General features: G+C 34.9%; 5 protein-coding genes across 5 annotated transcripts; 4 read left to right on the top strand and 1 right to left on the bottom strand.

Annotated features, from left to right (window-relative positions):
• Positions 1-453: 453 nt before the first annotated feature.
• LOC133796397 (SNF1-related protein kinase regulatory subunit gamma-like PV42a) lies at positions 454-2,478 on the top strand. Its single transcript, XM_062233887.1, has 3 exons — positions 454-1,002; positions 1,408-1,759; positions 1,844-2,478. Exons 1-3 carry the CDS (start codon positions 563-565, stop codon positions 2,189-2,191), a joined length of 1,140 nt encoding a protein of 379 aa, XP_062089871.1. The 5' UTR covers positions 454-562; the 3' UTR covers positions 2,192-2,478.
• Positions 2,479-11,814: 9,336 nt separating this feature from the next.
• On the top strand, positions 11,815-13,192 carry LOC133796396 (phosphatidylcholine:diacylglycerol cholinephosphotransferase 1-like). The gene is made up of 3 exons (XM_062233886.1): positions 11,815-12,246; positions 12,451-12,588; positions 12,658-13,192. The coding sequence occupies exons 1-3, from the start codon at positions 11,884-11,886 to the stop codon at positions 12,982-12,984; spliced, it is 828 nt and encodes a 275-aa protein (XP_062089870.1). The 5' UTR covers positions 11,815-11,883; the 3' UTR covers positions 12,985-13,192.
• A 781-nt stretch (positions 13,193-13,973) lies between these two features.
• Positions 13,974-16,476, bottom strand: LOC133796395 (protein POST-ILLUMINATION CHLOROPHYLL FLUORESCENCE INCREASE, chloroplastic). The gene is made up of 8 exons (XM_062233885.1): positions 16,251-16,476; positions 15,714-15,837; positions 15,410-15,494; positions 15,245-15,323; positions 15,030-15,143; positions 14,842-14,954; positions 14,422-14,532; positions 13,974-14,313 (listed from the first exon to the last, which is right to left on the bottom strand). The coding sequence occupies exons 1-8, from the start codon at positions 16,354-16,356 to the stop codon at positions 14,197-14,199; spliced, it is 849 nt and encodes a 282-aa protein (XP_062089869.1). The 5' UTR covers positions 16,357-16,476; the 3' UTR covers positions 13,974-14,196.
• Positions 16,477-16,579: 103 nt separating this feature from the next.
• LOC133796394 (palmitoyl-monogalactosyldiacylglycerol delta-7 desaturase, chloroplastic-like) lies at positions 16,580-18,781 on the top strand. Its single transcript, XM_062233884.1, has 5 exons — positions 16,580-17,379; positions 17,484-17,624; positions 17,716-17,856; positions 18,059-18,165; positions 18,250-18,781. The coding sequence occupies exons 1-5, from the start codon at positions 16,813-16,815 to the stop codon at positions 18,446-18,448; spliced, it is 1,155 nt and encodes a 384-aa protein (XP_062089868.1). The 5' UTR covers positions 16,580-16,812; the 3' UTR covers positions 18,449-18,781.
• A 137-nt stretch (positions 18,782-18,918) lies between these two features.
• On the top strand, positions 18,919-21,437 carry LOC133796393 (palmitoyl-monogalactosyldiacylglycerol delta-7 desaturase, chloroplastic-like). Its single transcript, XM_062233883.1, has 5 exons — positions 18,919-19,979; positions 20,059-20,199; positions 20,279-20,419; positions 20,591-20,697; positions 20,774-21,437. Exons 1-5 carry the CDS (start codon positions 19,410-19,412, stop codon positions 20,970-20,972), a joined length of 1,158 nt encoding a protein of 385 aa, XP_062089867.1. The 5' UTR covers positions 18,919-19,409; the 3' UTR covers positions 20,973-21,437.
• The last annotated feature ends 1,987 nt before the right edge of the window (positions 21,438-23,424 follow it).

The following is a 23,424-nucleotide window of genomic DNA, read 5'->3' as shown; positions in this document are numbered from 1 at the left end:
TGAAGAATTATATCTCTTATAAGAATTGCATCGAGTTCATTGTGCTGTCATCGAGCACCATCTAACCACCATCGAGCAAAGTTATTTTTTTTATGAAATTCTTGATTTTTGAAGAGGCATTGTGCACCATTGAACCACTATCGAGCAACGTCGATTTTCTGTATATTTTAAAGTTTTAGATCTGAAAAAAATTACAAAAAAAAAATAAAAAACCATGCTCAAATATGTTCGAAATACAATATTTAATATGGTAGTAGTGTTGTAAGGTAAGAGAGAGAGAAGAGAAAGAGAAGAAAAAAGTGAGAAGAGATAAAAGGGAAGAAATGTATGTATTTTTAGTAAAGTACCATTAACATTGTTTTAAAATCTTTTAACATGCCTCGCATATATTTTAATTATCGGCCAATATTAAGCATAAAATAAAATGTGAAATTTCACATCAGTCATTAGTAATTCGCATGGATATTTAGTATGTACATATCAATTGTCTTTATCATGTTAACCCCTTTTATAAGATTAAATCTCCACCGCTCATCACAACCCTTAAACGAAACCGTAAAACATGCAACAAGCAAAGGAGCTCCACGCAACCACCGCCATGGCCACCAAGCACAAGTACTCTTCGGAAGCTCAAGGACGACTTAGAGATAAGAAGGTGAAGGACTTGGTCGACAACAAGCGTAGGCTAGTGGAGGTGCCGTACACGGCATCCCTGGCTCACACTATGAACACACTGCTGGTCAACCGGGTGGTGGCGGTCCCAGTTGCGGCGCCGCCCGGACACTGGATCGGAGCCGGCGGGTCCATGATCTTGGATACTGACAAACAAACAGGTACTGTACGGAAACATTACATAGGGATGGTGACCATGCTTGATATCTTAGCTCAAATTGCTGATGCTGATGATGATCTTGATAAGAAATTGTTGTCTGTCGAGGTGTCATCGATCATAGGGCATTGTCCCGAGGGGCTCAGTCTTTGGAATTTGAACCCAAACTCTAGGTGAGTATCTGTTTCATCATTTTTCTTAAATTCACGCACGCTGAAAGTTGAGTATATCTGGTAGAATATATATGGTATTTTATGTTTCTCCGAATTTTTATGCAAAATATCATGCAGATCAAGCGATCATATAACCTTATATATTTTTTTTAAAGTTCTACATTCCACAACGTATGACGATCAGACAAACCAGAGTTAAGATTTTTTAATCCTTATTACCGAGAAGATTTTGTTAGTAAATTTTAATTAATTTTTCTAAAATATTCGTATAAAAAATTAAATTAAATAGAAATAAAACAAAACAACATAATACATTTAACAAAAATTACAATTGAAAATTCAAAACATAATAACATTTAGTTTCTGGTAAAAACAATTTGGCTAATTAATATTCTTATTTGGCAGCATACTGGAGTGTATGGAACTATTCAGTAAAGGAATACACCGTGCGATGGTACCACTCGACAGCCAAATGAACAACGCATCTGGTGTAGAGCTTGTAGAGTCGGCATCATCCTACAAAATGCTCACACAAATGGACGTGTTAAGGTTTTTAAAGCAACACGACATGGAGCTGAAGAGCATTACATCAAAATCCATCAAAGAATTGGGAGCAATCACTGAGAGTGTTTTTGCAATATCAGATCGCACCAAAGTTATAGACGCCATCAAGTCTATGCGAGTGGGTTTGCTCAATGCTGTTCCCATAATCAAAGCCCTGGATATCCCCGAAGAATATCACAAGCAGCTTATAAATGTAAATATTTTGTCACCTAAAAGCTCTGTTTTTGTATAACAATAATGTCATATTTAGCTATCCTAGTTATATATTGCATTGCAGGGCAGAGGTGGAAAGGTTATAGGAACGTTTTCAGCGATCGATCTGAAAGGGTGTAACTTGTCTGTACTGCAGACATGGCTGCCACTGCGCGCTCTAGAATTCACGACGGCTATCTCGACCAACCCCTTGTTCGCAGGGCATCAGTCGAATACAGAGCCCCAAAAAAGGGAACTTGTGGTTTGTTGGACTGAATCCACTCTTGCCCAAGTTATCGACAAGGCAGTCACTAACTATGTCCACCGGGTTTGGGTGGTGGATTCCCATGGTTTACTTCTTGGACTTGTTTCTCTCACTGACATAATCAGGGTGGTGAGGCACTCGCTCTTGTCCCAGCTAGTACTAGAATAAAATTGCTATGTTCTTGTGGTGTAGATTTAGAGTTGTTTTGTGTTGTTTTTCAGGTCACATGCTTTGTTCAAGTGCTTGTTATTAGGTACATTACGTCAATAGCAAAGTTCAGATTTTGTGCTCATAATTTTCCATGGCTCTGTTATAGGCAGCAGAGAATAACTAACATAACAATAAACTGAAAGTAACACAAAAAAGGGCCATAACTAACAGCATATTCTAACAATTAATGTAATATTACTGTAGACCAAACTAACTAAGCCTATATGAATTCAATATCTTTAGTTCGGTACATATCTTAATCTGTACAATAAATGAAAGAATATTTTTAGCATTTTCATTGTCCCGCGGCTCTAAAATTTTCCAAGTAAATGATCTATTTACAGGAAATACTTACTTAACATTTGTTCCAATAATTTGCTTCTCATTTTCTTTCTTCGAAGGATGTTTACCCCATTGGTAGTATGAGTTGCAGTATTAGTCTCATTCTAGGCTGGCTTTGGAATTTGAAAATTGAAAATCAACAAAATTGGCTTTGATAGTACACACTTTGAATATAGTCTTTTTCTAAACATTTCAATTAATTTTGGTGTGAATTTAATACTGTTAGTACTAGCTTAACGACAAAAACAAATAATAGATACGATGGAATTCACAGGCTATGGCAGATTCATGTTTAAGTTTGATTGAGATTGTGAAAAATTGTAGTGTTAAAATGAAGCTACTCTTTAATACTACTTTTTTGGTGTAAAATTATACAACTGGATGTAAAAGTGGGCACATATAGTTGTGAAAAAAGCTTAAAAACCATGCCAACTTCTTATACTAATTATATAAGAGAAGATGACAATATAAAAGAAGAGAGAGAATATATATTAAAAAATATATATATTAATATTAACGTACCAAAGGGTAGAAACCGTAATAAAAAGATTGGGAAAAAAAATCTGCTGTCCCAATTCTCTGTCTCCTCCATGTCCCACCAATTATTTTAAGACAACACATTTATGTATATTATTTTAAGATAACACATTTATGTATAGTTGAGAAAAGAGAAAATTGTAAATAATTTAAATATATATTAAATAAATAAATGAGGTGTCTTGGTGGGGCATGGAGGAGATAGGAAAATTGGGGACTGGTGATTTTTTTTTTCTCTCCATCGCGAGCAGAACCCCAGAGTCCTATCCATCGCGATGTTTCCGAGCTCGTGCATGGTCGCTTCGAGAAATAGCCTACATTCAACCTCCTTGGCCGTCGTTGAGGGAGGTGATCATCTGGGTTAGATTCCCCTCAAGAAGTAGAACGAAGCACAATCATCGATTTGATTCAGGAGCAGCTGGAAGCCGCTGCACAACGTGTAAAACACAAGATCAACTCTGAAGGCTATTGACATGGTTTTTTTTATTATTATTGATGGTGATGGAGACAGTGTTCTTCGATGTAAATTATGCATGTTGTGCTTGTGTTCTTCGCGACGCATGCCTTCTTTACATCAACTTCTCTGTTTTGATGCTCTTATTTGGTTTGGCTCTGATTTGGAATTATTTTGCTCTGTTTTGACTATTAAATTATATATATGTATATATATGAATCTATGTCTCCAAAAGATAATCGTAAGAGACCATGTTTCTGGTATACCCATCAACTTCTTCGAATCAATTGGACTGGGAAGCATCATTGGATTATTTGAAGACCGATGAACCTTTTGGCCCATTTATCTCTATACCCATAAATGAGACCATTGAAGATGAAGATCTAAAGTAAAATAAAGATGACATATGAATACTTAAAATATATATATATACATATATTTATTGGGAATTTTCGTACAAGTGGCCTTCACTTCTATGGGTGTGAATTTCATTATTCTCAACCTTTAAATAATTTTTGTTGTGATTTTCTTTTATGATCGTGTTTTTAAAATATTCTACAAATTTTTAAAAAATTTCGAATAGTTTACATTACTGAAAATTAAGTTCAAATATATTGTTGTACGCATAGTTTACAATACTGAAAATTAAGTTCAAATATGTTATTGCACGGACGTGGTTAATTATTTTGAATGCGTGTACAAAACAATATGTTTAAATCTAGTTTTTGGTACGGTAAACTATTCAAAATTTTCTGAAAATTTACAGATGCTCTAAATAGCTATAATATATACGGTCATAAAAAAAATTACACAAAAAATTACTCATGGGTTAAGAAATACTGAGATTTCCACCCATAAAACTTGAAGTAAAGTTTCTATAAAAAAAAAATTGTGCTATATTTATATTTATATGAACAAAGAAAATGATAAGTCATTCTACTTAGAGCACTCTCATCCGGTGCTCTACTTCATCTTTTAAAATACATCTCCAAAACATACCTTTTTTTATTTTACCTCTAAATTTTACATTTTACCATACATCAGATTCTCTATTTTTTTTTCTCTATATCATTTAAATATTATATTTTCAAATATTTTTTATTTATTTAAAATATTTTCTATAACTATCAATAATATCTTTATATATTTTAATGTTTACAATATCTACCCATATGTAATATCACATAATTATATTATAATTTAAATTTATCCAAATTTATAAGATAGACTAAAATATCAATTATTCTAAAAAAAATTACAAATAAGAAATTTTATTATTCTCAAAATATATTTTGTGAGTTTTCATTGGAAATATTAAAATATAATATAATATTGTAAATATAATATAAAATTAATAATATATTAGAATGAAGGATGAACAGTATACCATAGATATAGCTTTTTACTGTAGATTTAGCAAAAAAAATTTGTAAAATACCTCATCCGATATACACTTATTTTTCTTAGTTGGAGCTACTTTTTACAGTTTTTATTCATTTAACTCACCGGATGTGAGTGCTCTTACACGGTAAACCTTCCTTTTGTTTAGCAAAATAGAGAAAAAAATGTATAGTGACTATTTTTTTTATAAAAGAGAAGTGACTCTTTTTGGGGAAGGAAAAAATAAATAGAGGGTTTTATAAAAAAAATAATAGTAAATAGTGTCAGTTTCATCCATGTAAGAAGCCAGATGGCTCGTGTTGGAATTCTATCGGGATCTTTAGTATTTTTACAATAAAGTTGATATTTGGTATTTTAAGTTGTCCAACATTGACATGAGGTACCGCCTCATAACCTCATAATTAGTTAGTAATATATCATAATTTTTATTAAATTCAAATAAGTAGAATCTGATATTAGATTACTCAATAACAATATATTATATGATGTTGGGTACCAATAATGTTCCTTAACAATGTTAAAATGGTTAATCAGCTGTCCTAATTCTATTGGCCGGACAGAGAGAAGACAGGAAATTGAGAGACTATTTGAGTCCCTGTTTTACTAGTATTAATTTTTTGCTTAGCTGAATAAGAGTATACAACTCAATGACATAAATTCAGCTCTATTACTTATAATAGAAACTTAATCGGAATTTTTTTTCGCCTTTCTGTATAATCAGAATGATAAAATATCTTCTTACCAAAAAAAGTATCTGTAATTAATATTTTGGATGAATTCTTTTTATTGATGAACATATTAAAAATAAAAGGGAAATATTGGATTTTTTAATATACCAACATAAAGATTCTTTCTACTAATGTGTCCCCTACTATACTCTGGACAAAAATACCCCTGACATTAAAATATTCCTTCCCTCTCAGTTCGAACTCTTTCTTTAATGTCTCTCATTCTCTTGAAATACCATCGTTATGACCAAAATTCAAATTTTCATGATTGCATTCCAAAAGTATCGAAACATCATCGATTCTGTATCGAAAAACACCGTTTTTGGCCAAAAAAATCAAGTTTCATGATTGCATCGCAAGATTATCGAAACATCATCGATTTTGCATCGAAAAAAACATCTTTTTGGCCAAAAATCAAGTTTTCATGATTACATCGCAAAAACATTGAAACACTATCAATTTTGCATCGAAACACTATCGATTTTGCATCGAAAAGCATCATTTTGGCCAAAAAAATAAGTTTTAATGATTGCATCGCAAAAATATCGAAACACCATCGATTTTGCATCGGAAAAGCATAGTTTTCGATGCTCTTGCGATGCAATCATGAAAACTTGATTTTTTTTTGGCAAAACGATGTTTTTTCGATGCAAAATCGATGGTGTTTCAATGCTCTTGCGATGCAATCATGAAACTTAATTTTTGTCCAAAACGATGTTTTTTTATGCAAAATCAATGGTGTTTCGATGCAAAATTGATGGTGTTTCGATGTTTTTGCTATGCAATCATGAATTTTTTTTTTTGGGGCCAGGATGATGCTTTTTCAATGCTAAATCGATGATGTTTCGATGGTTTTGCGATGCAATTATGAAAACTTGATTTTTAGCAAAACTATGCTTTTTCGATGCAAAATCGATGCTATTTCACTACACTGAAATTTGACAAAAGCTATTTGGATGTTCATATTTCACTAAAATGTTCGTTTTCGATGATTTTTTTTATAAATACTTTCGGTTTTTTTTTTCGAGATCTACAATATTAGAATGAGAGAGAAAGTGAGAATGTGAGAGACCTTAGGAAGAGAAGGAATTCAGACTGAGAGAAAAAAGAGTGTTTAAATGTTTTGGAAATTTTTATGTAGAAAATTAAAGTTATAGTATATTTGGAGTAGAGACTTGACATTTTAAAAAATAGAGAATTTACTCATTTGGTACCTTATGTTTTTGCAAAATATCATTTTGGTACTTTCTGTTTTCAATAATGCTAATATGGTACCCTGTATTTTAAAAGTGTACATATTTGGTACCCTAAACTCAGATTTGACTGATAAAATTTTGTTAATATGATCAAACTGTCATTAATTATATGTAATTAAATTTAAATTTGTAACTTACATAATTGACAGCACTTTGATTAAATTGGTAAAATTTTATTAATTAAATTTGAATTTAGGGTACTGAATATGTACGATTTTAAAATATAGGGTACCGTATAAACATTATTGAAAACTGAGAGTACCATAATGATACTTTCAAAAAACATAAGGTACCAAATGGTTACCTACCCTAAAAAATATATTATAAGCTTGAATTTTCCCGAATAAAAAAACAATTCTATTGCTGCTCCGAATGATGGTGATTTTTTTAATTTTATATTCTTAGTATCATAGATCTACACTTTTAAAGGATGATGGTAAGAAAGTCAACTTTCACATGTTTTGCCTACTACATCACACGTGCATGTCAAGGTAATTTTTCCACTTTTGTCATTTAAACGAGTAGTCTGAAAAAAATAAAATTTGATTACAATAATCAATGTAACCAATCCAGACACACAAATCATTATTATTATTTTTATTTATAAATAATTACTTAGACTTTTTTTGAGTAAAAATAATTACTTAGATTTTAATCATTAGATACTTTATCTAAAAATTATAATAAGTGGGATAATTGCTCAAAAAATGATAAAGTATACTTAGTATTCAATGATTATTATTATTTAAAAAAAATAACTATTATGAGCTTGTATAATTGATTTCGTTTCCCATATTTACATAAGTAGAGCAGTCTATAAATGGAATATTTTGTAAAAATTGATTTACTTATAAATATATTAAATAATAAAGTGCAAGTTGTGTTTCTTAGTAATGCTACACACATTTTTTTATGAATAATTTGTAAATATAATGATGGAGCAAATTTGACAAGTTTTTTTCTTTCTAAACTTTGGACTATATAATTTACTATAGGTAGTTAAAAATATTGACACAATATTGTGATATTTGTGATTCGTTATTAGGGATGCATTTTTTTTTCCATAGGAATAGGTATATGCACAGACTTCCTTATGGGGCACGAATTCTTTATCTAAATGAAAAAAAAAGGTGGGGATGGGGATAATTTTTCATTCTCGAATGTTAACAGGGTAGGGATAGAGATGATACTCCCTGCCCCGATGCGACAGTGACCCCGTTCAATATTTTATTTATTAGTATCTTTTTTAAAAAATTATATTTTATTTGAGACAATATTTAGTATTTTAAATTATTAATATTGTGTAATATATATTTTATATAATTTATTATAAAATTTTAATCTAAAATGTATTTTTTAAATAAATCAATTTTATGTGGAGATTCTCCGTCAAGTCTCGACAAAGAATAAAAAAAAGGTATAGCCATGAAAGAGATCTATCGCTCAGCTGCTTTGTGTGTTATGACAACTATATTTATTGCCCGAAAGCGGAATGTTGCAAGAACGTAGGTGAGTGGCAAGCGTAGGAGGTGCGCCCGAAGGGCAGCAACAGAAGTATTGTTTCAGATGCCGTCACTAAATTTAGTGAGATTTGGAAGGTGGTGGTGTAATGCCCCAGATTCCCTAATGTGGTTTAGCGGCTGGATTTGTAGGCTGGGAGGGCCATAATTGCTTAATTACGCCATTAAATGTGTTTATGCATGTTTATGAGAATTATATTATAATATAATGTTACTTGTATGCATATCGATGTTATGTGTTGAGACCACATTATGATGTGGGTTTGCTCGAGCTATTCGACATGAGACGATCGTAGATTATTGATTAGCGGTTTAGTCACAACGGGATTAAGCGTCGGGACTTGGGTTGAGTCTCGGGGTGGTTTTGATGATTAGAGCGTTACCGGGAGATAAATGGTAACAGGATGTGAATTATTGGTGTTTGAGATTATTGAGAATAGCGGGAATTGAAGAGCGTTAATTATGATTAACGAGTTAGGAGGAAAGTACCAAAAATGCCCTTAGGAGCCTTTAGAAAGTATTAAATGACCTAGGGGTAAAATGGACATTTCACCCCTAGGATAGATATAACCCTTGATAGCTGAGAAAAGTGATGGAAAAACAGAGTACACTTTAGAGTTCTCCCGTACCTTCTTCTCCTCACTGTTATTTGTGGTTTTTGAACCAATTTTGAGGATTCAAGCTTAGGAAGCAAGCCTTGGGAGTTTGGGAGTGTGTTCCATCATTGAAGGCCATCATAAGCCAAGCTTTGGGTAAGTTTTTAACCATGGTTTTCTCTAGTTTGCTCTGTTTTGGTTTGTTTTGCAGCTGAGATTACTAGGATGGATTCATGGTTTTTGTTGGGAGTTTTGGCTAGGGTTCCCATGCTTGTGATGTTTGGGGTGTGTTAGGGTGGTTTTTGGGTTTATTTGGCATCAAGAATAGGCTTTGGAAGCTTGGAAATCGAGTTAGAATCAAAGGAGATGAAGAAGGTCGGTTCAGGGGTGTTTGGGCCTCGAGGTAGCGCTACAGCGCCCACCCTAGGGCGCTATAGCGCTCCTCAGGAGGCTTTCTGGCGCTTGGGAGGTTCTGTGTAGAGCGCTGTGGCGCTAGGGGTTGAGCGCTGTAGCGCTACCTTGTTCCTTCTAAGTCCTGTTTTGAGTGTTTTTAAGGGTTTTTGACTTGGGGTTTCAATCCTTAAGGCCCAGGATCGAATCTACTCACCGTGTGGGCATGTTTCAGGGTCCCGAGGGTGCTGCTTAGGTTAAGACCCTATTATTGTGGATTCTCATTAATGGAGGTTATAATTGGTTGTGATTAGGTAACCGCTAAGGAACTAAAAGGTCGATCGTTCTCAGGGGTCGTCTTTATCATATTTCTCGCTCGAACTTGAGGTAAGAAAACAGTGTATGAATACAGTTGCACCCTGTACAGGTATATGACATGCATGGTTTGATATTGAGGCGTGTTGGTTGATATATATGAACGTGGATTTCATATTAAATGCTAATGAATGCTGATTACCTATTTCAGACACTGACTAGTCAGGGACCAACTCTAAAGTCGATGATCACGCATTGAATGGCCCTATGGCATTAATGCGGGACCGACCCTAAGGTCGAAGAACTTATAAGTGCTTGCATGGTCTACGACCAGATGTCTATAGCCAAGGTATACGGCCCCGGTGACCGTTAGTCACGCGGCTAAGGGACGTTGTCCATAGTTACGACTCCAGAGTCGTGAGGAAGGTTATGTTGGTGACTAATCACCATACACCTATCTTGATCAATTTATGAGAGGATCACTTATCAGTTAAGCCCTGGTGACCCTATCGTCACATGGCTAGAGGGAGCGCTGCTCGTTATTGTGACTGTTGGCTATTGTCACCTATTTGTTGGGCTGATAGTCCTGGATGATTACTATGATCGTTGTTGACATTATATCATGTTTTATTTGTGTTTTCTTGTTGGGCCTTGGCTCATGGGTGCTTTGTGGTGCAGGTAAAGGAAAGGAAAAGCTTGGCCAGCCTTGAGCGGAGAGCTTGGGCGATGTGATGTACATACAGGGCCGCTTGACCGCCACGGTCAAGGAGTTCTCAGAGGGACTATGGGTTTACCCTATTTTTGCCGCTTAGGCCGGCGGGGATTGTAAATTTGGAACTGTAGCGACTCTTTTGTATTACGAACTACTTGTAGACATTTTGAAAGGCTCATGAGCAGTTTGTTTACTTAATAAAATGCACCATTTCCTTTTTGTTGGTTTTTCACCTTAACCTGATATTAACACTTAGATCACGTTTTTAACCAAAGGACTCGGGTAGCGGGTCAAATTTCCGGTTCACCGTTTACTGTAACTGTTCTGGGGTAACCAGGGCGTTACAGGTGGGGACTTTGACTATCTTGTATATTGGGTGAAGAGAAGGGGGTAGTAGGCTTAGCAAGGCTCAAACCTAAAATAAAAGGGTTATGAGCAATACGTTTCAATAAATTAAGCTATAGGCCCCTACAGATCTCTACATGCAATTTGCTCACTTCCTGAAGAGCCTTCCCCATATGGTGTTCGGAACCCAAAGACAATTGTTGAGTGAACTGTATCCTCTTTGTGTTAGTTGACCTAAGCCGCACCATTACTGCTGGGTAGGGATCAGCCTCCAAGGCATCCTTACCAATTTCTCGTCAGAGTGCATTCCTATTTGTCACTCTATAATAGCAAAATGGTATGTGCACTCAAAATATGTCACATCATTATATAATATTTGATTGCATATTTTAGGGTGATGTCTAAAATATAAGCATATAAATAAATATCTTCCATGAAACATATAAATATTTATGATGATCATATCACCGTCCAAAAAAGGAAGAAAAAATCATCAATCAAACGGCTGTTATGTCACATGCCCTACTCCCTTCCCTACTACAACAACATATTCAGCGGCGACCACATAAGGATTAAGGAGAGAGAATACAATTTTCAATTTTTTGCTGTCCTTTCTCTTTCTCTGGACATCAAAATATCGACTCATGTATACTCTGTGGCTGAAATTGAAATGAATAAATAAAAAACAGAGAAATACATGAGCTAACAATAATAATATTAATATATTCGTGACCCATATTAAATGCAGAATCTTCTTCCAACGTGTCAGACGTATGAGTTTCAAAGTGTACTCGTGACACCAGATTATTCTGACTCAACCTTCCCACTCAGGAGTCAGGACTCAGTAGAGTAGACTCAGGAGTCTGAACCACGTCAGTCAGTGGAGCCCTCTTTATGTTATCATATTTCCAACGCCACCCACTTTTTCTTCGGAAACTCCGTCCCAACCCCCATTTTCCTCATATTTATATCATTCTCACCCTTCCTTTCCCTTCCCATTGATTCCACCATTTTATACTTATATAAACTCGCATTCACTCCATCTCCATTCCCCATGAACGGCGTCGTATCGAACCCCTCCTCCGTCACACTCCTCACCCTCAACAACAGGCGACCGCGCCCCCAATCCGACGACGGACCCGACATGGGAATGGCTAAGAAGGGACAGGCTGTCCTCAATGCCAAGCCCTCTTTCATGACCTGGACCGCCGATGACTTCCTCCACGTGGCCAGGTTTCATTGGCTGCCATGCGTCTTCGCCGCGGGGCTCTTGTTCTTCATGGCCGTGGAATACACGCTCCGAATGGTCCCCTCCTCATCGCCGCCTTTCGATCTGGGATTCGTCGCCACTCGCCCACTTCATCGGTTGCTTTCTTCCTCGCCTCAACTCAATACTGTCTTAGCTGCCCTCAATACGGTACCGTTTTTTAGATTCAAAATCTAAATATAACCAATAATGACATTTGGATTATGATGTTTTTTTTTCTTCGAACAAGTTTGGTTTCGATGTTTTCAATAGTGAAAACATTAATGAATTTATTTCTAATCAAAAGATTTAATTTTTTTCTTAATCAAATGAAAATGAAGTATTGGAGTTTATGTGGTTTTGGTATATATTTAGGTGTTTGTGGGGATGCAAACGACATATATATTATGGTCGTTTTTAGTAGAAGGGCGTCCAAGAGCTACAATTTCAGCTCTTTTCATGTTCACTTGCCGGGGAATTTTGGGTTACTCAACCCAGCTTCCATTGCCTCAGGTAATAATATTTTTCAATTATTAATTTAATTGAATTTTTATTACCCATTAATATTATTAATCAAAGCAGGGATTTTTGGGATCTGGGGTTGATTTTCCGGTGGGGAACGTGTCGTTTTTCCTGTTCTACTCCGGCCACGTGGCCGGGTCGGTGATTGCCTCCCTTGACATGAGACGGATGAAGAGGTGGGAAATGGCGCGTACGTTCGACGCTCTCAACGTGCTCCAAGCCGTGAGGTTGCTCGGCACTAGGGGTCATTACACCATTGACTTGGTCGTTGGAGTCGGCGCCGGTATGCTCTTTGACTCACTCGCCGGAAAATATGTCGAAAGCAAGAGAAAATTGTCAACAACTACTACTACTACTAGTAATGGCAAAGAAGCTTCCTTTACTTGAAGGATCAGGAAAGAGAATTTGGAGTATTTGACTGATAGCTGTCTACTTTCTTTAATCAGATGACAAGAACAGTAGTCATGAAAAAAAAATTGTACAAAGAATTAGGCAAAAGCTTTAAGCTTTTAGTTTGCTTCACCACTTTTTATTGGTTGTTATTTCTCGTTGTAGAGACCTTCATCTGATTTGATTTGATTATAAGTTTTGGTTATCTACTTCAATATTTAATATCAGTATAGATATAGAATATTTTAATAGAAGAAAATAGGAACTTAACTTCTTGGGTGCTTCATATTTTTCATCTTTTATGTTTGAAAGAAATTTACTCGTGGGGTCTTTCCAGCTCTGTGAAGGGAATTCTCTGTCACAATTAGGACAGCTTTTATCAGATTATTGTTCAAGAAACGAAATTTCAAAATTTTCAACTGATCTGTCACTTTCATTTGTGATAATGAGGAAATTTACAAACTATCCTTGTTACAATTTTGAATCATTTCGACCAATCAGGAATGGTTTTTATTTCTGAAATTGGATGTAGAAGTGGTGAAGGGGGATGAGAAAAGTTAAAAAACTAGTTGTCTTTACGTTTGGTAGACGAGTATCCACTTTAACTTGGCTTCAAGTTCTAATATGTCATTGTCTAGCCTCTTATAAACTTCTAAATGGCATTCTCTTTAGTTTTATTAGATAACTAACGATAGGATTGTAAAACTAAAATCCCTTCTATGAACATCTTGGTGCAAACTCTAAGGGGCCGGAGACACATCCCGGATTGGAACATGTGGCAGCTTTCCCACCACATTTATGAGCATCTAAATTGGTTTATTTAGTGTAACTTTTATTGTTTTAGTCGGAATGACAATGTGTAAGCAGACAGATTGGCTAAAGATGCTAGAGTTAATGGCATCAATTTTGTTGTTCACCAAAGGGAGGAACCCCCTTCTGTGGTTCCAGCCATGTTGCTGTAGTTTCAAGGAACCCCCTCCTCGACATATTATACAAGTAATACTTTATTAGCAGTTACGTATATGATGATAAATAGCATTGTTCTTTCTTTCCCCTATACATATATGGCCAATCGAGAGACCAATACAAGAATTGCTAGCAATAGTATAATGACAACTACCAGGAGCTAGACAGTGCTTAGTACAAGGTATTGGAATGTTCAAGTGAAATTTCTGTGTATGAATTCAGCAAGGAAAAAGCTGCAAAATACTACTCTGAGTCTGAATCAATAGGGCAAGTTCCATCATCTACATTGGCAAAAGGGTCGTACGTTGGCGAACTAGGGTCTGTGCATCCCAGTACAAGATTTAGGTCGCAACGATCGCCCTGCAATCACATTTCGATTCGAAAAACTAAGTTCGAGTTTCTTATGATGCCTGGTCTAGAGGGACAAAATAACACCGAGATGTTGAACATGATAAGAGTTTTTCTTACCCCTTCAGCTGACAAATTCCCAATCATAGCACATCTTGTTACGATTATGCTTGTGTCTGGAAATATTGCTCTGTCACATGCACCTTCCTTGCTCAACTCCTCTGCTAGACCCTGTCATTAGATAGATCATCATTCAGTTAAAGTTTTTTCAGTTGAAAAGTCTAACCCTCGTCAATTTTGTTTTGGCATAAAATCAAGCAACCGATTTCTCCAATGAAATTCCAAGTTTTTCAAAATTTCATATTGTAATCTTGTCTTGTTCAAGGGATAAGTCATATTTCTAGAGGTTTGGTTTGCTGACTTTTCAACTATACTATCTACAACATCTTCTGTTTCCAATTTTCTTTGAGTGGCATACTGTTAACTGTCTTAAGGTTAGGTAGATGTATTCTGAATTATGTGAGAATGTTGTAGAATTACCTCATTAAAGAATTCAATAGGCTTGTTTCGCCAAGATTTGGGAACCTGAAATTGGAGTCTGTAAGGACCATCCCAATCAACTCCATTTGTGAATGAAAAGATCAAGTTCATAGCTGCAAAAAGATGGAAAATCAGTTGGAAACAAATTTCGATATCTAAGGTATGAAAACTTGTTAAATGGTACTCACCATGCTTAGGAACGCATATTTGGATACTGTATAATGGAGAATCAGCTTTTCCTCTAAGTTTCTTTTGCATCGCCCTTGGCTCCCCACCACACATTATAGGCTGGTTAAAACCTCCTGCAAATTGAAAATTTTGCTTACGAACCAGTTTAGTAACTGTAACAGTAGTGTCAAAATAAGTCATCAAAGTGAGATAATATATTTCAAGTCTCTCTAACCATTAAATGCAACACCGAATTCTTGGCTTGGAACGAGCTTAGTTGCGTCTGGATTGTAGAAGATCTTTACTCTTTCTCCCTGTCAAATTTTTGAATGCTATTACTAAGAGATGATGACTACAAAATATACAATATATTCTTAGAAGTGAGCAGAAAAGGCCATACAGCAGTGGGAAGAAGACCATTCATTGTCTTCCAATATACAGGAGCCTTCCCAAGTTCAAACATAGCCCAGCTTGGCAAAGTGAACCTGTAAACGAATGAAACCAGGTTAAACATATGAACAAGTGAATACTATCAAGGAGAATAGTATATGGTTTCTCAATCCTGCTTAAGAACTGTTGTGTGTTTCACTTTGAAAATAAGAAGTAGAGCTATGCTCAATGTCAATGCAGGCCCTATCTGGATTTTACAACGCAAAAAGAAGAGTAAAATAACAATAATAGAAAGAGAGAATTGTAAATCATACTCTTTGATTTCCTCCACAGGGTTTGTGGCTACAGTTGCAGCAGCATACACTTTCCCACTGGTTCTGACAAATTTCTTCTTCTCAGGGATACTTCTTGACAGTGAAGAACCCATAAAATTGCTAGCTGCATCAAGACATGTCCTATGCTAAGTACATGAAATGATGAAATTCTTCTTAAATCAACCAAAAACCAATTCTAATTCGCTTAGATCTCCAACTACATACGAGTTTTAGCTACATGAATCTCTCTCTCTCCCTGGCTTCATTTTTATGTAAACAAAGAGAAACCAGTTTATGATGATTGTATCCAACCAAATCATTACACTTCTTCTAACAATATTGTCTGTAACTTTTTTCCATTAATAAATAGTATCATGTTCTTCTCTTTAACTTGATTGAAGGAAAAAAACTCTTACAGCATCGTTCTAATTGGCACAAATTACAAGTAGCAATCGAAGTATCCTCAATTGACAAGATAAAAAAAATTAACCAAAAACATCAAAATCTGGTTAGAGGGTACTAAGGACGGTGGCATACCTAGTGGGTTTGGAACAAGTTGACTGCCCTTATTGGCAGAAAGAGAACAAACGGCCGAAAAGGTTTGGGCGGAAGTTGCAAAGATTGACCCATTCGCTGTCGCCATGAATCACACTCACTCAAGAAATCAAGGCACAGAAAAGTGAAGAAAGAAATGGGGTTAAACCTCTACACTAGGCACTAGTCTTTATTGTTTAAAGAGAAGATGAGCAACAACCAGAGACACAAAATTAGGGAGAAATATCTATCTTATATTCATTAACAGACAAAAATCTCAAGTGAATATTATCTTCAAGGATAAAAAATATCTGGATCTTATTACCTCACTATCTGAACACAACTCTAAAAGGACAAAAAGCCAACTGCCTTATCTCAAATCTCAGCCTTTTGTCTCTTTCTTATATATTACCGAATTCAACAATTTATGAAATTTGACAAACCTACAAAAACCACATAAACTTTTTCCCGCAATTTGACAAGAACCCCACCAAGAATTCGAGCTTATATATCACACACAATATTAAACATTTGATACAAAAGACATAAACAAGCTTCTCCCTCCATGGCTTTGCTCACCTCTCCACCGTCCAAGCCCAAAGCCCACATTTTTGTTCCTCTCAGCCGCTCAAGTCACCAGCATAGAGGGAATGTAGCTTCTCTCCGGCCAGTACCCCAGCTTTCTATTTTTCCAAAGTTTGGTACAATTAACGAGTCAAAGCCTGAAAAACTATTGAGAAATACAAAACTTTTAAGGAATTTTCATGTCAATAATGATAGAAGAATACCAGTTTCTAATGCAGCATTTACTGAGGGTGCAGAGCCAGCAAATGGGAAGAGAATTATATTGTCGGACGTGGTGGTGAAGCGTCCAAGGAGAGTTTTTTCTGGGAGGAAATGGAATTCTATGGATATGAGCACTGCTGGTGTTGTTTTGGCAATGCATTTGCTTAGTCTTTTTGCGCCGTTTCATTGTAATTGGGCTGCGTTTTGGGTGGCGATCGCGCTGTACATCGTGACAGGTCTATTTGGTATCACTCTGTCATTTCATAGGAATCTTTCTCATCGCAGTTTTAAGCTCCCCAAATCGCTTGAGTACTTGTTTGCTTACTGTGGAGCTCTTGCTCTTCAGGTCAGTTTCAACTTTCATATTAATTATCATTTTTTATTGAAAAAAAACTGTTTTTTCTTGCCTTTTTTATATATTGCTTATTATATATTTTTTTTTGGGAGTAGGGGAATCCAATTGATTGGGTGAGCACACATAGGTACCACCATCAGTTTTGTGATTCTGAGAGAGACCCACATAGCCCAACTGAAGGTTTCTGGTTTAGTCACATGAGTTGGCTATTTGATACCAATTCTGTAGCTCAAAGGGCATGTATTTTCTCTATTCTTCTATCTCTGTCTATACTTTTTATTCAGAGCACATAATCTGATATAACATTTAAATTGTTAATATTTGCAGTGTGGGGGTCCAACCAATGTTTCAGAATTAGAAAAGCAGACTTTCTACAAGTTCCTTCAGAGTACTTACATTGTTCACCCAATTGCACTTGGAACTCTGCTATATGCATTTGGAGGATTTCCTTTCCTGGTGTGGGGAATGGTAAGAGTTCAATGTTATGTTATATATTCTAGTGAAGAGGAAACCACCTATTATTTCATGAAAGTAGGGAGATTTATTTGTCTGTTTCCTATTTTGTTGTTTTGTTTTGCTCTAACATAAATTTGGAGCTGTTGTGTTGTTAAAATTCAATGCTTACTGTTTCCTACTTTCCTCCTAAAAGAAGCTTAATTTACTTCTGCAGGGTGTGAGGGTCATATGGGTGTATCATATTACTTGGCTAGTTAACTCGGCTTGCCATGTTTGGGGGATGCAGGCATGGAAGACTGGTGATTTGTCCAGGAACAATTGGTAAACCTAAACTTAGACACAAATTTTTGCAAGAAAGAAAGTTGTGCAGAATAGTTAAGTTTAAGAATATTAAAATTGGTTCAGGTGGGTGGCGTTGCTAGCATTTGGCGAAGGTTGGCACAACAATCACCATGCTTTTGAGTACTCAGCAAGGCATGGCTTAGAGTGGTGGCAACTTGACATGACTTGGTATGTGGTGAGGCTTCTCCAGGCCCTCGGATTGGCTACTGAAGTGAAACTACCTACTGAAACTCAGAAGCAAAGAATGGCTCTCAACAACTAATATTATAGAATAGTAAAAAATTGAAATATATATGGTTAACTATATAACAGCTTGAGAGTTTGCTTATCTCTCTCAACAAATTATAGAGCCTTGTTCTCTATTTTTATCTGTACTGATAAAGAGGGTATGCGGCGGATAAGAGAAATCGCTGTACAAAGTTTGGTTGTGGCTTAGTCTTTCATACTAGTGTGAATATGGTCCTTCCTTGGTCTCAAGCGTTAAGGAAGGTGGTCCTTATCTGGATACAAAATATCAAAGATTTGAAGAAAAACTGTTTGAAATATACATATTTGAGAAGGGGTTTAAGCAAACAACATAAGAATGCATTTAATATGGCGTGTTCTTCTCCTTTATTTATTTATTTAAAAAAAAAACTTGATTGATTAATGCAAAATTTCATTCATTATCTACCCACAGCAATTCTCAAAATACTCACCAAGAGTAATTTTTGTCAATAATAAAGCTACTTGATTCTTCTATGGACAAAATGACAAGAAGACCACCAGAAACCCGTATGGCACGATTAAAATTCTTATTAATCGCTCTCTAGACAATGCAATAAGCTCAGTCCCTGCCCGATCATGTTCCTTCTTGTGCACAAGGCTGCTTCCCCATTAATACTGTGTTTTAATGCATTACAAACGAAAAGTTGCAGTTTTTCTGTATACATATTTTATTTAAAGCAAACAGACCTTTGTATAACTTCGCAGTACACATGTCTTTGTATTATTCAGTAAACAGAGAACTAGACACCCTCTTGGATAGACGATACCGTTCCTCCACTCAGCACTCAGTAGACTCAGGAGTCTGAACCACAACTTCGAAGCCCTCTTTATGTTAGCATATTTCCAACGCAACTCACCTTCTCTTCGGAGACTCCGTCCAACCAAGCATTCGAGCTTAAATATCCACATAATATTGAACATTTGACACAAAAACAAACAACCCACTCCCTCCATCCATGGCTTTGCTCACCTCTCCACCGTCAAACCCCAAAACCAACATTTTTGTTCCCCTCCGACCCTTAACTCACCAGCACAGAGGGAATGTAGCTCCTCTCCGGCCAGTATCCCACCTTTCTATTTTTCCAATGTTCGGTATAATTAATGAGTCAAAGCCTGAAAAACTTTTGAGATATACTAACCTTTTAAGGTATTTTCAAGCAAATAAAAACAAAATAATTTGGCCAGTTACTAATGCAGCATTTACTGGGGGTGCAGAGCCAGTAAATGGGAAGAGAATTTTATTGTCGGACGTGGTGGTGACGCGGCCAAGGAGAGTTTTTTCTGGGAGGAAATGGAATTCTATGGATATAGGCACCGCTGGTGTTGTCTTAGCAATTCATTTGCTTAGCCTTTTTGCACCGTTTCATTGTAATTGGGCTGCGTTTTGGGTGGCGTTCACGCTCTACATTGTGACAGGTCTATTTGGTATCACTCTGTCTTTTCATAGAAATCTTTCTCACCGCAGTTTTAAGCTCCCCAAATGGCTCGAGTACTTGTTCGCTTATTGTGGAGCTTTAGCTCTTCAGGTCTGTTTCAACATGCATTTTGGTTATGATTTTTGGAAGAAAAAATTGATCTGATTTTTATTACTTATTTTTGGAGTAGGGGAATCCAATAGATTGGGTGAGCACACATAGGTACCACCATCAGTTTTGTGATTCCGAGAGAGACCCACATTGCCCAAATGAAGGTTTTTGGTTTAGTCACATGAGTTGGCTACTTGATACCAACACTGTAGCTCAAAAGGTATGTATTTTTTTATTTACTCTTCTTCTCTCTAACTTATATTCAAAGCACTTAACATTTTGATTGTTAAATTTTACAGTGTGGGGGTCCAAACAATGTTTCAGATTTAAAAAAGCAGGCTTTTTATAAGTTCCTTCAAAGTACTTACATTCTTCACCCAATTGCATTTGGAGTTCTGCTATATGCACTTGGAGGATTTCCTTTCCTGGTGTGGGGAATGGTAAGAATGATTTTTTATCGTATTTTCTAACAAAGAGGAAACCGCATTTTGTTTTTTAGTTATGCTTTAGCATTAATTTGGAGCTGTTGTGTGATTAAAGTGGGATTTGAATATGTAAAAGTGAATGCTGTGATTGCGTTGTGTTAATAAAAGAATTTTAATTCACTGCAGGGTGTGAGGGTTGTATGGGTATACCATATTACTTGGCTAGTTAACTCGGCTTGTCATGTGTGGGGGAATCAAGCATGGAAGACTGGTGATTTGTCAAGGAACAATTGGTAAACTTAGACACAAATATTTCTAAGAAAGAAAGCTGTGCAGAATAATTAATCTTTTATAATATTGGTTCGTCAGGTGGGTGGCATTGCTAGGATTTGGGGAAGGTTGGCACAACAATCACCATGCTTTCGAGTACTCAGCAAGGCATGGGTTAGAGTGGTGGCAACTTGACACGACTTGGTATGTGGTGAGACTTCTCCAGGCCATTGGATTGGCTACTGAAGTGAAAGTACCAAATGAAACTCAGAAGCAAAGAATGGCTCTCGTCAACTAACCATAGTAGACTTACCTTATCTCTTTCAACAAATCATAGAGCCTTGTTCTCTATTTTTGTCTGTGATGAAGAGGGTATGCGGCGGATAAGAGAAATCACGGTGCACCGTACAAAGGTTGATTGTGGCTTAGTCTAGTGCGAATGGTCCTTCATTGGTCTCAAGCGTTAAGGAATGTGGTCCTCATTTGGATACATAACACCAAAAAAATGTTGAAAAACTGGTTGAAATAATTGAGAAGGGGTTCTAGCAAAAAAATTCTGCTAAATTTTGTTTGGCAATTTAATTTTTTATGATAAAATTATGTAATTTTAAAATCGGTAGTGATTAATTCTTTTCTATTAATTTTTTTAATAAAATTCTGATAGCACGCAGTCCCCAATTTTTCCAAAATGTATCAATAAACTCCCCAATTTAAATTTTGGAGCACGTGAGTCCCCAAATACTACTAATTGTTATACAGTAATCCTTTGACCTCATTGACCGTCCAAGAACCGTTAATGACTCACAATCACTATTGATGCCTCTGCCTCATTCAATGGAAGGTTACTAATGTAATTATATGTAAATAATAGTGTTTTTTTTTATTAATTTAACAAAAAAAAGCTTAACAATTACTTCCAAATTATAATAAAAATGCACATTTTAATTTTTTATTATGAATTTTTGTTTAACAAAATTAAAAATAAACTAAATGGTTACTTTTTAAATACTACACATAAATTACTTATTAAAATTATTGAATACACTATTCCATTTTTTTTTAATACAAAGCATAAAAGAAACATTTTGGTTAACCAAATATAAAAGAAACTAAAATATTAATTTAATTGTGGTCACCTCCTTTGGCAACAGCGAAAAAACTTATGCTTCCCACATATCAAAATAACAATTTTGAAGAATACGTCGCGATAGTACTACTCTTGAGTCCAACGACGAACAATGTGGCTGAAATTTTTGTTTAAAATTATGGAGAAAAGATAGAAAATAGAGAAAGAAAAAATAATATAATATTGTATGTATATATAGTTATTCATATTATATATATAAAAAGAAAATTCCTACCAAAAATTCATAAAAGACAAAAAAAGAATAATTAGCAATTTTGCCTCCGAACTTATGACACTATCAGATCGTGCCCCCCTAAAATATACGACCTCTTAAAAATTCTCCCTAAATTTTTCCATTACGTAAACATAGTCCTTCTGTTAACTTCTGTTTCATTTTTATGTTTAAACTCTGATGTGGCATTGCCACATTAATCCCGTGTGTAGAAAATTAACATTTTTGCCCCGTGAACTTTGATTACTACAAAATTGTGCTCCTTTTCATTAAAAAAAAATTAATTAAAAAATCTATTTTTTTTATTAATTCTTATGATAACAATTCAAATATTAATTGAAATCTTAAAAAATTAAATAAAAGTAATTTAAAGGCTAATAAAATCTTTAAAATTCACTATAGATTAAAAAAAAACAAATATCTAACAAATATGAAAGAAATATCAAATTAAAAATCACTCTAGATATTAAAAAATCAAATATAAATGAAATAAACAAATTAAATATAAATAAAATCTTAATTAATTCAATAGACCTATAGTAGAAACATATTTATTTTTGTTGTAAATTAAAAATAAACGATTCCTTCGCGCTAGATTTTGAATTTTCTTATAATTTTTGCACAACTCCATTCATTTCATTTTCTTATAATATTTCTATTCTTTTCTTTTCTATTATTTTTTTAAAGAACGAAGATCCGTATAATGTGATTTGGTAATGATCAAAGTTCAAGGGCCAAAAATGCTAATTTATCAGAATTTACAATATCACGTCAGCGTTTAAACAACAAAATGGAACGAAACATAACGAAATGACTATGTTTTCGTAAATGATATATTTCAGGATGAGTTTTTAACATGTCGTATATTTTAAAAGGCACAATCTAGTAGTGTCATAAAATTATGAGACAAAAATGCTAATTATTCACAAAAGAATGCAGAAATCAAAAGAATGCAAAATAGAATAAAAGAAAAAGAAAAGTAGTTAATGCATATAGGGAGATGAGAGAGTGCAGAATAGTCAGAAATAAAAAAAATAGGTAGGGAAGAGATTGTGTAGTAATAAATAATGAATTTGTGAAAAAATAAAAAATTGTATGATAAAGTTTTGAAATAGGGTATAAAAAATGGTAAATTTGCAAATAAAATAAGTAAGGTGATTATTGTAAATAAGATATAAAAAATAGTACACATGTAAATTTTCCAATAAAAATTCATGAATTTTGTTATTATTGTAGAATGACTCAAATAAAAGGGAAAATGAAACTTTAAAGATTAAACCACAAAGATATTAATAAAGAACTTTTTTTTTATATAAATATCACCAATAAATAATCATTTAAAAAAAATTACATATCTCTTGGCATTCAATTATTATTATTTTTACTTCAATT

This window comes from Humulus lupulus, chromosome 8, assembly GCF_963169125.1.
Source record: "Humulus lupulus chromosome 8, drHumLupu1.1, whole genome shotgun sequence".
Lineage (NCBI taxonomy): Eukaryota > Viridiplantae > Streptophyta > Magnoliopsida > Rosales > Cannabaceae > Humulus > Humulus lupulus.
This window is presented reverse-complemented; position numbering and strand designations above follow the sequence as displayed.